We start from the raw sequence: 17,045 nt of genomic DNA on the forward strand, positions 1-17,045 counted from the left end.
GGTTGTCCTGAGGCTAAATAGACAGTTCATTTCAATTCCATTTAAACTGGCAAGCCTTGATAAAAATGAGAATCCAAAACTGCTTATTGCTTAAACAAGCTTATTAGACGCTCATATTCATGTCTTGTGCTGTCGAATCGAGAGAGATGACTCTTCCATTCTTGTTTCATTTTTAGCTGAAATGAAAAAGCAAATTGCAACGTTTCTCTATGGCCTTAATCTGTGGATTAGGTCAGCTTTTGCAGTCTGGGAGGGTTGTGTTGTGTATATGTGAATGCGTAAAGATGGGAGCTGCCCTCTGGGTTAAGAGCTAAAGCCGCTTGGCTCAGATGAAAATGGTATTCAGGATGGATACCAATCAACGCAGGAATTTCTGATTCCAACAAACTTGAGGGAGTCTGTCCACATCTGGACCATGCCTTTTAATTTGACAGCACAGAAAATGTGTGATCCTTGAGGGTTCTGGAAGCAGCGGTTGTTTTGTCAGCTCTGCTTCTGTCACTATAAGATGACTTCAGCCTATCCATAAATAATGTTTACTGCCGTTGTGTAAAAAAAAGTTATTTTAATAGTATAGAATGTGCATTTTGAATCGAGAAAATATTAATGTTCTCAAAGATATGAACATTTTGATACTTTTTTTAAGATGAACATACACTTCGCCAAATTTTATTAATGACCCCAAAAATTGTTATATCATTTTGTATCATGAAATTTGATGTCTAATTTGACACGACTGTGAAATAGTATAATTGCAATTGAATTATTTTTTTTTATTATTAATTGGAGCTTATTCTGAAAACTGCCAGACTATGAGCGTGCATACAAACAGAATGACGCTGCTTTAATCTGTGAATTCCTGATATTACTGAAGATTTTTGTTCTCAATATGTCATTAGAACCATATAGAAATGTCTTTACACAAAGAATATACACAGATACGAGAACAGATTCTTTAATCAGAGAGAAATCTTCAGAGTTCAGAAACATTTTCCGTGTCTTTGAGCTTCTGATGTTAAAAATAGTCAAGATGCCACACTTAAATGGAAAAGGGGGAAAAGTGCTGGACTCAGTGGAGGCTCACTGCATGAATACAATGAATACTTCTCTAAATCTTATCTCCTTTCTTCACCCTGGACCTTATTACCACTTTTCTGCACAAAGGTTCATTGTTGTGTCTTTCCCCCTGATTGTTTTAGTGGAGTGAAGTGAAGTGACATTCATTCAACCCATCCGAAGTGCACACACACAGAGCAGTGAAAACACACATACACTGTGAACACACACCCAGAGCAGTGGGCAGCCATTTATGCTGCGGCGCCCGGGGAGCAGTTGGGGGTTCAGTGCCTTGCTCAAGGGCACCTAAGTCGTGGTATTGAAGGTGGAGAGAGAACTGTACATGCACTCACCCCACCTACAATTCCTGCTGGCCCGAGACTCGAACTCACAACGTTTCGATTGGGAGTCCGACTCTCTAACCATTAGGCCACGACTTTTTTGTTTCTCTTAATTATTTTTTAAATAACATTTGATAGAACATTTAGCAATTTCAATACATTTACATGTCACCATAATCACCCATTTGATTGATTACATTTAGAATGTAAAAACAAATTCTAAAATGTTGTGTTCTGATATGCTCTGATATGCAAACAAGATAATGTCTAATCAATTATGCACTTATTTCCAGAACGGAAACCTGAACATTGGATAAAGCCAAGTTCTAAATTCTTGTTTCATTTTGTTAACAAAATTCAAAGATTCTTACAGAGGGTGTTTTTTATATATTTTTTAAATACAGCCAGAAAAATAATAATAATAATAATAATAATAATAATAATAATAATAATAATAATAATAATAATAATAATAATAATAATAATAATAATAATAATAATAATAATAATAATAATGAATAAAGTGCAATAAGGTAAACACATAGTGTTAATTTTATGTTTTCTTTCCACTTAACTTTCCAAACTGACCAGTGAAGGAAAACAACAACAACAGTGTTCTTGCCTATAGTGTCTTGACTTAAGAAATTCAAATAATAATGATAAAAATAATGATAATGACTTGAGCTGCATGAACTCCACAAGCTGACCTGATGATCATGTCATCCATTTATAAATAAATTCTATTTCCTTTTGAATAAAGTCATAATATTTCTTTCTTTAAATTGTTAAAAACTTTGTTTATTTCTGGGTTTAAATTAGATTTTAAATTCCGTGTGGTTTCAGACGTTTTGGACTTGCATATGGGATATATAAGAACGTTTTATGCTTTCCAAACCCGCATATTTCTGTATCTCCAGCTTCACACAGTGGCTTTTATCCATCAATTTTTGTCTCTGACTCTGAGCAGATCTATCATTTATGTGTCTAACCATTTGCGTGTCCCTCATTCCTGTGTGCCCTTTCTCACCATCCTGCACTTTAGAAAAAACCTTTCAGATCTCCCATACCTTAATTTATTCTCTGTATTTATGGAAAGCTCTCAGGAAGGAAGACTCAGTGGAGTTTACCTCTGAGGGCAAAAGGAAAGTGTATATAAAAGACAGCAGAAAGATTTCCACATCACAAGCATCTCCACAACCTGTAGCATGACATAGAGCCTGTAAAAGCCTCTGGCGATCATTCCTTACATGGCTTATGCCTCATAAGTATTTCATCACATATAGAAACATTAGGTCAGAAGGTCGAGGTGTCATGAAATGGTAGAATTGAAATATCGATGCCCTTGTGTGATTTTGATATCAAATCCAGTTTTCTAGAAAAGGAAATAGGTTCAGTTTATTAAAATTATTAATACATATGGGTGTTGTCTATGAAAAATAGTTTTTTTTTTTAATTTTACAAAGTGTATTAAATGCATTAAAAAGTTATAAATACTATTGTTAATTTGACTTTCATTCATATTATTGTGTATTATAATGCTCATTTTTACAACTTAAAATGTTATGAATATATAACAAATTATCAAATATGGAAATTAACATAAACCATTATTTTTGTATAAATTATTATATGGTATTATTTTTTTATTAAATTCAAATCCTTTTTACAATATATAAAAAAGTAATTATTTCATGTTTACTAATGGATTAACTAGTATTAAAAAAATGTGTTACAAGAAAATAAAACCCTAAATCCTGTTATTATATTATATTATATTATATTATATTATATTATATTATATTATATTATATTATATTATATTATATTATATTATATTATATTATATTATATTATATTATATTATATTATATTATATTATATTATATTTATAGATTTATTTTCATTTTAGTTGTTGCATTACCTAATGTTAAGAAACCTTTTTTTGAAGTTTTACCAAAAAAGGAAACCCTAAGTGTTGGTTTTGTGTGGTTAATTTACCATCCCTTTCTGGTGGTGGGTAATTTGCTTGTTTGTTTGTTTAAGCTTTGGACATCTAAAACAAATCATGCAAATTACACAACAAGCTGTGCTGGTCTTTTCAGCAAAGAAGGACAACAAAAATTAATATCTCTAACTTTTAGACTTGCAAATTGGACATGCAAATTAGCAACCATCCTGAACAGATTAGCAACTGCATAGCAACAACTTTGCAACCACCAGAACTGCCATATAAACATATTTAAATCCACTCTGAACACCTTAGCAACAACCTAGCAACCAGCCATTACAGCCTTGCACATTTTTTTCAAAAATACATGTAAAATGCAGATTGATGCTTTTGCGGTTGGTGAATTCTCAAGGCAAACAACCACAACCAACTGCAGTCTTTTTTTTATGTGACATTTTTCTGATATGAACACAGTTTGACATGGTGATGATATAGACACTGCAACAGATGCTATATGTAAGCAAAGGCAATTCCTAATCACTGCATTGTGAATGTAATGGTGAGGCAGCGGCAGCCTGTGGTTGCGTAGCAGAGAAAGAAGCAGCGAGAGAAAGAGACGACATGCTGTGTGAGTGTTTGAGAGAAAAAAAAGTGCATTCCATCTTTTACATCCCTGCAGCCTCTCTATGTCCCACCAACCCCTCCTCCTAAAGAGAGAGAGTCAATACGCAGAGAGGATTCCAGTCTGCCGGAGCACAGCACTGCTCACTTTCTTGAGAGGAGAGAGGCAGAGAACCACAAGCCTTCTCCTCCTCCTCTGTCCGTGTGAGGCTGGTACACGCCTTGGCTGGTGGACACAGCAGCAGTGTTAGCATTAGCAGGGAATCTGTGCTCAAGCTTCCAAAATGCTCAACAACCTCACTGAATGTGAAGAGGGTGATGGGGGACCCAACAGTCAGGGTGAGTGGACTGATCCTGCAACAGCTATTGGGGGTGTGTGTGTGGTGTGTGTGTGTGTATGTGTGCACACGCAGAAGATGAGCAAATTTGCCTTTTACCAGTCACTGGTGATGGTACCACTTCAAGCTGGAGCATGTGTGTGTGTGTGTGTGTGTGTGTGTGTGTGTGTGTGTGACCAACCATGCACCAATGACTGAAAACTGCTTGTCAGTGTGTGTGGGAGATACAACATGTCAGAAAAGGATTGCAAATATTCTTGTTCTCATAATCAGTGATGCTTTTGTGTTTGTGTGCATGTGGCAGAGAAGCATTCAAAATAATTATATGGTTGTAAATTTGTGTGTGTGTGTGTGTGTGTGTGTGTATGCAGCTTTGGCAAAGGCTCGTGCTGCAAGGTTGCTGTGAGGAGAATGATAATGCTTTCTGTGTCTGTCGGAGGAAGTACTGACAGCAGTGTATAAGTGTGTTTAGATTTTCTAAATATAACATGAATACACCCTGAAAAAGACTGTAAATCATGTCTAATCTTCTGTTAATAGACTGAAAAATCGTTTTTTACAGAGTATGAGGCATTTTACCCATATTTTGACTTGCATATTGTATTGATTGTGTTGCTTTTAGGGTTAAAATTAACTGAAGATCTGCTTGCAAAAAATTACCAGTACCAGTAAAATTTTCTATAGATTTTTTTTATTACAGTGTAGGACGACACTGTGCCTCTGTCAAGCTCTTCTGCTTGTCTGTTCTTTTCTCACTCTGTCTCTCTGTTGCTTAATCTTATTTATTTTCCGCAGGCAGTGGATTCGCCTCCCTGTTTCTTAGAAGATCATTGGGAATAATTGGAATAATTGGAGTGTTTTAACAAAAGCAGACCTTCTGTGTATTTCATGTCGTTAACCTCTTGGAAAAGGGGAAGAAGGTCTTAGATGCAAGATCCCCGTCAATAAAAGAGCTTCGTGCCTACAGGTACAGCTCAGATGCTGCCTATGAGAGAAGAATTAAATTAGCTTGTACCTGACCTCTTCTCGCATGCGTTCTTATCAGCCCCCTGCAGTACAGCAGAACCTACACTCATTATGAGTGCTGAAACGTTGTGTGTGTTTCACACACACATTACAAATTGAGGCTGTTGAGCGAATAGCTCTCTTATTAAATGCACCGTCGTATAAGTGTCATGATTGGATTTCAGTGGTTGTAGCAGAGACTCTGTCCGTGGTGCTGAAATGAAAGCTGATTGAACTGCTGGTTTAAGTGGAGCTCTCCGTGGTTCTGAAACCATTGTGAATGCAAACCCATTCTGGGCCATCTATCACTGACGGACTGATCTGTTTCGTGTAGACATGAGTAGAGCTGCCTGTAGACTGCTGCATTATAGCTTTAGCTTCTTTTCAAAGGGTTTCTCTCACTCTCTCTCTCTGCTTCGCTTCCTTCCAGTGCTGCCCTGAATTCTCTCTACTCCTCCCATCAGGGGGTAGGGACAGTACTGCAGTGGTACTAATGTCTATTTGGTCATAAAATTCATGCTTGGAAGCTCACCAGCTAAAGCTGTCCCAAAACAGTCTTGTTCTGTCATTCTCATTCAGGGGGAAATACAAAGCAGGCATAATTCTCTCTTAAATGTAAACTAAATTACGTTCAATATTATTAAACAATGAAATAATTGAATGGTAATGAATGAACAAACAAATATATATTCACTGACAAAATTGGTGGTGAAACAATTTCCCCTCAGAAATGTTTAATACATTTAACAAATAATAGCAAATGGCTAGTAACATTGAATTAAATGAAATTTTGAAGTAGAATGACTTCATTTACAAAATTATTTTTCAATATGTTAAGATCAGTGTAAATAAATATAGAAATAAATTCAACCTTTTTAAAGCCTAAATGTTTTATTTAAAAATGTTGGTGTGTAAGTTTTAACAAAACAAAATCACAATATTCTATTTCATATTCACTTTACCTGCAATTATTTAGTTTAATCATCTTCTTTTGTCTAATTTTGTCTATAATCTTCTTCTACCCAGAATTTTTTTTTTTTTTTTTTTTTTTAGGTATCATACCTTTTAGGTATCATATCTCATATGGTCCATATCTTCAAGCTTTCTTAAGATTTGCATTTCTTGAAAAAATAGCCATTCATCAAAAGCAACAAGAATTCCACTTTAAATTCATTTTCTTGCAACCATGTACAAACTGAAAACGTTTGGCTGTAAATATTTATTTCACTATATCACCATCTGACATGATCTTAAAATCACAGACTTGTCAGCTTTATTAATTTTCAGTGAAAAGAATTGAATTTTCAATGAAGATCTTCATTCTAATGAATTTATCAGTTAACAGCCAAGCAGCATTGTGTGAAATGCTGACTTCAGTCACAAGCTTCAGCAGTTTCACAGATAATGTGCGTTCTAATGACAATCACTGTAACAATGCAGTTACATCGCTCATAGAGTAGCCTGACGCACCGGATCATTTCGGACCTGAGGTGCTTTCTCTCAGTGGATAATGAGGTTTGAGATTGCATTATGACACCGGTGATCTTTGGCATTTGTTAGCAGTGTAGAAGGCTGGACTATATTAGTTGAGAAATTGGATAGGAGGCAGAAGGAAATTAATTGTTGATGGCCTTCAGCAGAAAAATAAAGACCCTATTAAATCACAGCTCCAAATGATAGATAACTTTTCTCACCATGGTTTGAACAGGTTCAGTTTAAAGACACCGAAAAGCATTTATCTTTGTATAAATAAGATTTTTTAAATGTTTTTTTTTTTTAACTTTATCACTAAGGCTGGATTTATTTGATTAAAAATACAATAAAGCTGTGAAATATTATTAGCATTTAAAATAACCATTTATATTTGATTTTTTTTAATGTAGTTTATTCATGTGATGTCAAAGCTGAATTGTCAGCATTAATTCAGTCTTTAGTGTCACATGATCCTTCAGAAATCATTTAATACTAATAAAATAAAATAAAGTATAAATCATAATTACTGCAAGCATTTGGTGTGTGTGTGTGTGTGTGTGTGTGTGTGTGTGTGTGTGTGTGTGTGTGTGTGTGTGTGTGTGTTTCTTATTAATACGTTATGGGTGGCTTAATTATATATACTGCAGTGTAAGAAGGAGAACACAGGAAGATGGAAAATAAATATATTAAGAGTATTCTGAGTAGAGCGTGATAGCTGCTTGTCCTTGTGGTGAAGTCTCAGGTCAAGTGAACATCAGGCCAGATGGCACAGACCTGTTTTAACAGCCGCAGACACATTAAAACATAACAGGACCACCCTAGTTTAGGAACATCTAGAGCACTAGCTGTCCTCAAAAACCACACAGACACTAAAAGAACAAGACAGAACTATTTGTTCTTAAGCAAACTTAATTGCTTGGGCATTACTATAAGAATTATATAACCAACAATTTCTTCCTAACATGACTTCCTTGGTGTAACCTAATGCATTCAGGTTGATTCAGTCATGTAAAAAATATTTTGAGTTAGATAGAACCAATTTAAATGCATGTTCAGGTTCCTTGCACTCTCTCTTTGAGAAAAAGGAACTGCCAGAAGCCATAAGTTATGTCAAAACATACAGTATTCATAATGTAATGTAATACTCCATACATAAACCCTGACTATGAATTCTGCTACATTATAAACAGCACCATTCAATGTTACCTCATAAACATACACATAAAAATATATTTATAACACTCTCTCATATGACACCGATGCTAGTAAATACTATTGCACTTCACTGCAGGTTATTCATAACTGTGGCATTACCTTGATAAACATTCAGTAGAACACAAGATTAGTGTTTGATGTAAGGTTTTAATCAACACGTCATGTGTTAACAACAGCTACTCTCAGCAAATCAATCCGCAGCATCTCAAGCTCGCAGTGTGAGTGTGTTTGACAGACAAGCTGCCACAATAATGACAAGCTACAAAAAGGCGGGCATGAAAAATATATTTCCTGTAAGCTCATTGCTTAGATCCATGCAGAGTTGGTGTCAGATGTTTATGAACAAAAATATATTTGGGTGGCTATTGTATTCATTGACAAGTAGACTGTTGTGATAATTGGTTGTGATTTATCTTTTAAGAACATCTGGTTATGTTTACCTCATTTTAAAGATTCAGTTCTATTTATAGTGAGTGCTGTCTTTTATAGTAGCTTAATTAGCATTTTGTATGTTTCAGGCTCATATGAAATTCATAACTGAATTGGTTATATTTTAGGTAGCAAGCAGGATGCAGAACTGCTTTTTAATTTGTATTCAAATGAATTTCGATTTCAAATGTAAAAATGATTTACATATTAGGAAATAAAAATGACCGCAAACATAAGTCATGGGGTAGGTGTGTAATTCATGTCTTTTAGGGTCAGGGGGATGTAGTTCTTATGTAATTGTGGCAGTGTAGTGAGTATTATGTCACTGCAAAAGACCACACATTATGTAAGCATATTTCCCTAATGCCACATAAAGGATTTTTATATGCCCTCCTGTAATCCTGCTGATGTATTTGCCCTTGATGGATGGTTTTGTAAAGTTGCCATGGCCATTGGTCTCTAGCAGGTGCCTGGGAAGCCATTTTAGGGTGAGAACAGAGGGGAGGGCAGAGGCGGTGAGGTGAGACATGTATAAGAAAAGAACAGCAACACCAGTCTGAAGAGAAAAGGAGTGATGAGACTTCATGCAGTTTAGAAGTTATATGAAGGTTAATCACGTGTTGGTTCTGTTAAGACACTGGTTAGTTATAAAGAAACTGCATTATATACGTAACAGGGAGCACCATGCACAAAATCTTTTTGAACAGGGACCAGTGATAGTACTGGCACTTCTTCCAGTGACTACAAGAAATGAAGGTTTAACTTTTACTGGGTATGCAAAGGGACCTAGGTTTTAAAATTATGAATTTAATATATATATATTTCTGTATGGAAATAAAAACAAAAATTATATATATATATATATATATATGTAACGGATTAAACCTTCATAATCATCGGGAAGAAGGAGGCGGGAACCGGCGGACAATCAAATATAAACTTTAATTACAAAATAAAGACAAAACAGCGCGTCAGCCCCTCACGGACGACTGACGCGCACAAATAAAAACCAAACACAAAATAAAACCCAGGCCTGGTCCTCTATCCTCCTTCACTGTCGTCGCTCCTGTTTTATATCCCTCCATCTCCTCCGTGGGACTCGAGATCGGTGGGTCGAGCAGGTGTCGCTCATTTCCAATCACTCCACCGGCCTCGCTCCTGATCCCACGGCTCTCGGCCCCGCCCCACTCGTCACAATATATACACACACATACACACACACACACACACACACACACACACATGCTTCTATTGTAAGAACAGGACAACTGAAGAATCACTTATTTTTAAGGTCATGTTACTCATTCTCAAACACTGACTGTGTGAAGTTGTGAAAGTAGCCATAGAGAGTTGGCAGCACACACTCTCTGTATTTGATTTGCTGGTTATGCATGAACACTCACTACATGTCATGTCCACAGAAGAGTGAGTGACACATCTCGGCCTTGAGTGACTGCAGATTACAGAATGTAGTGCTGTTAATCTACACATTTTTTTAATCCTATGTATAGAAGCACACATACACAAATATACCCTCAAGAGTCTCTTTATTTGTGTCCACTGGATTGAGAAGAATGAAGTCTGTCTGGGGCTTCTGATGGTTGGAGGTAGTGTCTAAGCTTCATGACTCTGTGAGGTATGGGTGTTTGCTCTTTTTATTTTCACATTCCTGCAGTAAATTAAGAATTAATTAAGTTTCACTCTAAAAGGCCAAATCATAGTAGGCAGTGTCCTTGAAGAAGTAATGAAATTATTCTTGCATACCCCACAATTAAAATTAAAGTGTGGGGTACACCTTGAGCTGTGATTCTCATGCAGATGATGCTAGTTTGAATTCCTAATTCTGTTCATGCATTATTTTCTGTCTTTTCTGATTATTCAGATAAATAGACAGATAATTCTGGTCCTTAAATCTAATGATGCAGTATTCCCAAATTACTGATATAACAGCCCATCAGCACTGGGGACTTTCCCTATTTGGATCACATCATTTGTCTCTGTTTCTTGGTTTAAGACTGTCAGTTTGTGCATTAGTGATGTTCAAAAACTCTGATACAGGAATGAAGTACAGTAAAAGATTTTCTGAATGCTGAATTCAGCTCCACACACTAGTATACTATTTCTATTTTTAGCATATCTTTCTCTGTCAGAAATAATAAGAGTAATATATGTCAGTTCACATTTCTGAGTCATTAAATCATTCTCTCAGCTTATTCATTCAAAAATACTCATTCATTGAGCAACAAAATGCCAGTACTCTTTACTCTGAAGGTGTGGTTGCATTTACCATTGTTTGTATATTTTCATAAAAGGTAGTTATTTTAAGGTAAAGGTTAGTTTGGTAATGTCACATGAGGGTAAACGATTTCCCTATGAAGATTTTGCAGCAAGTTCTAGTTGGTCAAACGAATTTGCTGCATTAACCAACAGAAAGCTGCTGGTTTGAAAGTGGCTTCTCTATGAAATGTGAATTGACAATAGACAATGAAACTTTTTTTATGAAATCTCTCAGAAATGTTGATAATATGACTATACCGAAGCAACTGCTTGGCTTTAAAACAGCTGATATTCAGATATTCAGTCACATTTGTCCATACACTGCTGAGAACAAGAAATTACCTTCAGAGCAGAGATGGAAATGAAGAAATGGTACATGCTGTCCCTGTGACTGCTGGATGAGTCAGTTTCACCCCAAGCGCACTGTATGCTTTCTCCATTTCTCTCTCTCTTAATCTGCTATTCTTTCCCTTCCTTTCTCTCTCTCTCCTTTCTGAGTAGGGTGGGGATTTCCTTTTTCATCTGGAACTATATTAAATCCCTCAGCCGGTTTTTTATGCATGTCTCTCTTGGTTCTGTTCTCTATTTGCATTGGTTTACATTCCGATTTACTTTGTTATCCTCTTTAAATAGGAAAGTTGTTGCTGTAGATTTCTGTGCTTTAGTCCTTTATCAGATAATGTTGAGAATTTCTTATGGATTTTATTTATGAGATTTTTGATGGCTTAATGGTCTACACATGTCAGTCTTTTATACTCTTGGCATTGTGTGTGTTTGCATGTAGAGTCATGCTTTCTCCATGCAATATATGCAAAGCAACAGCAGTATTGCACATTTTTGACCTTGACATTCATATTGTTCTAATCAGCATAAATCACGCTCGATTTTACACAGTAATAATGTAATTAGAAGTTTGTTTTTGCAGTCAGCATTAATGTTGCATGACAGTTTAATCTTTAGTCATCTCTAGTGACCTTTTCCACAGCATTTTGTGTTGCATATGAATGGCTTTATTGATAAAGACAACATGATCTCCAAGGGCAAGATGATTTATGACATGGCACGTGATCACAGACACAACAGATTTCTAAGCGGAGCTGTGCCTGGGGTTTTGTGGCAGTTGGCATGTTCATGCACAAGACAGTGACATATGACGTCCAATCCCATGTGCGAAAAGAGGCTCTGTTTGTGTGTTTTGACCAAAAGCATGTCCTCTTTTAACAGGACTGTCTTCACACCGTGTGCCATTGAAGTCTGCCAGTACTGGCTCTTAACACTTTGTCCTGCTCTCCCACTGTGTGGGACAAACCTTTAATAGCTGCTCAGCTGGCTGAAGTTCCTTGTGCGGGTGCTGATCTCTGTAAGCTGGCCTGTTAAGTAGCAGTATGCAAGACTGTCTCAGACTGTCCCGCATACTGACCCATGAAAATGCAGATTCTTGCAAAAACATTTTGGATTCATAGCCTCCTTGGGATAGTGGCCTGTGAATGTACAACGGCACGAATTAACGTGGCTAAACCTGGTACTTTTAATGCTACCAATGTTTTTCTTTCAGCATTTCGAACTATATGTAGTAAAGACCTTTTTATTTCTCTCTTTCAGATTGTAAATTATTGATAATATGTCTGTTGCACCCCCTTCCCTGTTTGTTTCTTTGTTTGATTGAATGGATATTATTTTGTTAAACCATTTGACATCATGGTTACTACAAACATATTAAGCATAACTTAAATGTTTTCAACAGTGGTAATTAAGATAAGCAGCAAATCACATAATTCATGTGACTCCATGCAGAATACTTTATGTTTGAAGGAATCACAATAGTGATGGAAAAGCTGAATGAATCTTGTGGATTTTAATCATGAATGCACATTATGTCTGGTGCATTACATGCATATCTGATTGTGTGTGCATGTGTATTCTTGTAGCAGCTGCATGCACCATGCACCACTATGTAGGTCAGATTGCATGGAGAGAAAAAGATAGAGATCTGTGTTTGCTGAGCTAAATGCCATCTCTGTCTGTCTGTCTGTTTGTTTGTTTGTTTGTTTGTTTGTTTGTTTGTTTACTGAATTGGAACCAAGTCTTAATTTCTTTCCAACCTTTTCATGCATTCATGTGTTCAGTTTAACAACAACAAGAAAAAAAAACCATTAGGAAAGGTTTGAGTGTTTGCATGTCAGTGTGTATTGCTTGTGTGCTTGTATGCACAATTAAGGATCTTGTCATAGAAATTGTCCTATAATAAGAGCGACTCCACTGACAGACAGCTTAAGCTTCAGGGAACTCTCTAGAGAGAGAGGGGTGTGTATGTGTGTGTGTGCAGGTGCATGGACGGTGAAGGTCAGAGAGCATTCCTGAATGAACCCCCAACAACAGGCTTATAGGTTTTGATACTCAGTCACACTTTCGGATTTGTATCTTAGGGTTGTTCTGACCCCTTGATGTCACAAGTGTTGCTGGTACCGCTAAAAAAGAAAAAAAAAGGATTTGTTATATATTATGCTTGTATATAATGATGCATATGCATGAATCATACACAGTAAGAATAATAACAAACATTTGAAAACAGAAATGAATTGTGGCTGAGTGGCTGATAATGTTCCCCTCCATTGGGCGACTAACCTTTGTGACTGAATCATTGAGTCAATGAGCTGAACCCAACTCAGAATCAGATTAATTAATCAATGAAAAATTTGGATTGAATATTTTGTCTATAAATCGGATACATAGCTGCTTTATTGCTCCCTCTTTGGTTATGGTTCTTATGCATCCTTTTAAAGTTTGAAAGTCTTACAAGTTTGGTTTTAAAACACCTTGAGTAAATTACAAAATTCATAGCGCAAATATCACGACTACTTTTATGCTACTTCTGTGATGCCTTTTTTATGGGGAGCTTAGAATAGAATAGAATAGAATAGAATAGAATAGAATAGAATAGATGGGAGATGCTGGAATGGACTGCAGGAGAATGCAATGTCAGTGCCAGACGAGCCATTATGGGAGATTAAATCTGATCCACACTAAGAGTGACCCTGTGGGGGTGAGAGAGAGAGAGAGAGAGAGAGAGAGAGAGAGAGAGAGAGACGCTTAGCCTGGCTTATTGTATTAATAGCTGTCTGTGGGTGTCAATAGCTGTATATCAGTTCTGGAGAGACTTTGATTTGATTTAAAGTTTGGCTGTACAGTGGGTCAGTCTTGGCCTTTCATTTACCCAGCACTATGATGTCTTTTCATAAGTATCTTCAAATGCACAGTCATATAACTTTACAAGGATAGTTTAAATGGAGCTGTGGAACACAGGATTTGTCTTGCTCTTTTGAAATAGACATCACAACCATGAACATATTAACATTCAACTGCCCACATCTGCATATGAATTCCATTTAGTATTCAGCAACTTGGCCCACCTAGTCACAATGTTATAGAAGTAATAAGATGTAGAATAGATAAGTTAATTTCTAGATATATGTGAGGTGCAAGTATTATATAGATAATTACATTTAATTTCAGTCTTCAGATGTACTGAGGTAGTTTACTAATAGTTTTATTAAACAAGGATAAATTAAAATGATCAAAAGCCACATTAAAAATATATAATGTTACAAAAGATTTCAAATAAATGCTGTTTTTTGTTGTTGTTTTTTTTTAATGGAAAAAAATGTAGCACAGTTTCTACAGAAATATTAATCAGCACAACTGCTTTGAACATTGATAGTAATAATAAATGTTTATTGAGCAGCAAATCAGTATATTAGAATGATTTCTGAAGGATAATGTGACACTGAAGACTGGAGTAATGATGCTGAAAATCAGCTTTGATCACAGGAATAAACTGCATTTTACACTATATTGACACAAATACAGTTGATTTAAATTAAAATTTCACAATAATACTGTTTTTACTCTATTGCTGATCAAATAAATTCAGGTTTAGTAAGCATCAGATTTCTCCTTTTTAAAACTTTTGGAGTTATAATGCACATATAGAATCAAAATATTAATAAAAGCAACAGTATTCAGTTTTTACCTTTTCTATTTCTACCCTTAAAGATGATTGTGTATATTTAACAATGTGATCAGGTTGATTTATTTAAAATCAAATATTAAACTTTTTTTTTTTTTTTTACTTAAAACATTTTTAGGTTACTGTACTTTTTTTTTTTTAAGTGCAGCAAAAAAGTTCTGCGAGAGGATAAAAATGTGACTGTATAATTTGTGTAAAATCAAGTCACACTACATTGTCTTTAAGGTGCTATGAAATGCTATTCAAAATAAAACGTGGCAAAAGTGCATCATTTTTTCTTTTGCATCAATTTGCAAATAAATATTCTCAGGGTGGATGTTTAACCTTGTTGCATTGAAGTACTGGTTCGACGGGCTAGTAAAGGTATGCTGCGATTAAGCCGTTGAATTCCATTCAACTCCTCGTTGTTACTAAGCAACCTGTTCCCTGGCAACATTTTGCTTGTCCTTCGGCAACCATTGATTTAATTCAGAATGACTGTTCCCCCTTTACTCCCATGCTGTGTCATCTCTAAGTCAATGCAAGTCTTGGGAGCGATGAACCTAGACATTAAGGGATGTTCAGAATCCAGATTTGACATTGCACCGCTCTCTGCTGTAAGTGTTAAAAAATTGCTGCGTCAGAGCACCGATGCTGTAAAGTATTCAGATTGCTCTAGTACAGCAGGGACTTTTATATGGCCATGAATCTGTTCAGATAAGGAGCGTGAATGAAAGGTGGCAGACTGCAGTGTGAGACAGCTGGGGGATTTCATCAAAGAGTCTGCGACAGAGAGCAAGAGTGGGAGGAAGCTGAAGACAGAGAAAAGCAGGGAGGAGACGTTACTCAGGCCAACAGCAGCACCTTTGCAGCTCTGCACCACTTTGTGTGTCAGTACCCCGGGCGGAAGATATCTGCAGAAATGAATCTGACAGCTGTGGCCGTGTGTTTGCACGTGGCTTTGTACGTGTGTGCTTACATTCAGGTGGCCTATTTACTGAAATTAATGCAATAAATGGAATGTCACGGTCACCAATTCTGCATGTGGGATAATCCTAAACTTCTAGTAAAGCCTTTGAAAGCTATTGTAAACTGTGCAATTGGGATAAATCTTCCACGTGAGAGACACAACCTGTGCTTATCTAGTCTTTGCTGGTGTTTTAAACAATCTGCTACTTAAATGAACCCATATTTAGTGGAATTTCATTATCACATCAAATTGTCCTATTCCTGTACAATATCTGAAGCAGCTTTTATTTTGTAGTGAGCCTTATTGGTCTGTACTCTAGAGAACATGGTTCTGTAGGTCTGCAGTGAGCCAGAGCTTTGTGAAAACTAAGTGTGCTTAATAGTATTGAATGTGCACTTGTAGTGTATTTCAAATCTTATCAGATTATATGCAGATTATATAATACATGTATCAATGGAATATATGGCCATTTAAGTGTACCTGAGGAGACTTTCATCACTGTTCCTTTACAGACCTAACTAAACTTTTACAATTGTTTAATGTTCCCACATGAAACACATTGTTTTAGGTTGCATGACAACTTGCAGTCCTTCTTGAAAGTTTGTGAAACCCTTTGAATTTTCTATATTTTTGCATAAATATGACTCAAAAGATCATCAGAATTTCAAGTCCTGAAACTTGACAAAGAGAACCCAATCAAACAAATTGAGACAAAATATATACATTGTAATATATTTTTTTCTGAAAAATGATCCAGTATAATGTCTGTGAGTGGCAAAAGTATGTGAATCTCTAGGTTTAGCTGTTAATTTGAAGGTGAAATGAGAATCCATCTGTTCGGAGGTGTTTCAATCAGTGAGTTTTAATTAGGTGTTATGTTTGCAGAAAGGAAAACACTGCATTCCAGCATAAGAACTTTAACCCATCACATGGAGGTAGTGGTATAATCATGGTTTGGGCCTGGTGTGCTGCATTAAATTATATTTAAATAGAAATATAGAAAAAAGTATGCTTAAGTGTACTTCTGTTTCACATTGGTATATTACCTTATTGAGTCTGTAGTGATGAACCATTTAGGTAAGTCATAGACAGCTTTATAGATCTGTAGTGTACATCTTTATAGATTTATAGATCTTTATATACTGTAGTCTATAGCAGCTGAGTAAGCCACATCAACTATGTCCTCTAATGAACTCCAAAATAATTGTTTAACAGACTTTCTGAAATGCCTTATGGAAAGCATTTTTAAGCATAGTTCTTGAGTTTTTGAATCAATCTTGACATAAAACGGCAACTTTTGTATTATATTCAGGCATCACAATGCTTTAAAACTTGCTAGTAATATTCTGACTTGGTGTACGGTATA

At 35.9% G+C, this 17,045-nt stretch overlaps 1 protein-coding gene across 2 annotated transcripts in view; it reads left to right on the forward strand.

Annotated features, from left to right (window-relative positions):
- Positions 1 to 3,990: 3,990 nt before the first annotated feature.
- LOC132115455 (solute carrier family 12 member 5-like) overlaps positions 3,991 to 17,045 on the forward strand; it is a 39,234-nt gene continuing 26,179 nt past the window's right edge. Inside the window, exon 1 of one of the 2 annotated variants that reach the window (XM_059523941.1) lies at positions 3,991 to 4,305. In XM_059523941.1, coding sequence (XP_059379924.1) covers positions 4,251 to 4,305 — 55 coding nt within the window. In that variant the 5' untranslated portion in view covers positions 3,991 to 4,250. The remainder of the gene's footprint in view (positions 4,306 to 17,045) is intronic. The other variant, XM_059523942.1, reaches the window with a different exon arrangement.

The sequence above is a fragment of the Carassius carassius genome, chromosome 34 (genome assembly GCF_963082965.1).
Source record: "Carassius carassius chromosome 34, fCarCar2.1, whole genome shotgun sequence".
Classification (NCBI taxonomy): domain Eukaryota; kingdom Metazoa; phylum Chordata; class Actinopteri; order Cypriniformes; family Cyprinidae; genus Carassius; species Carassius carassius.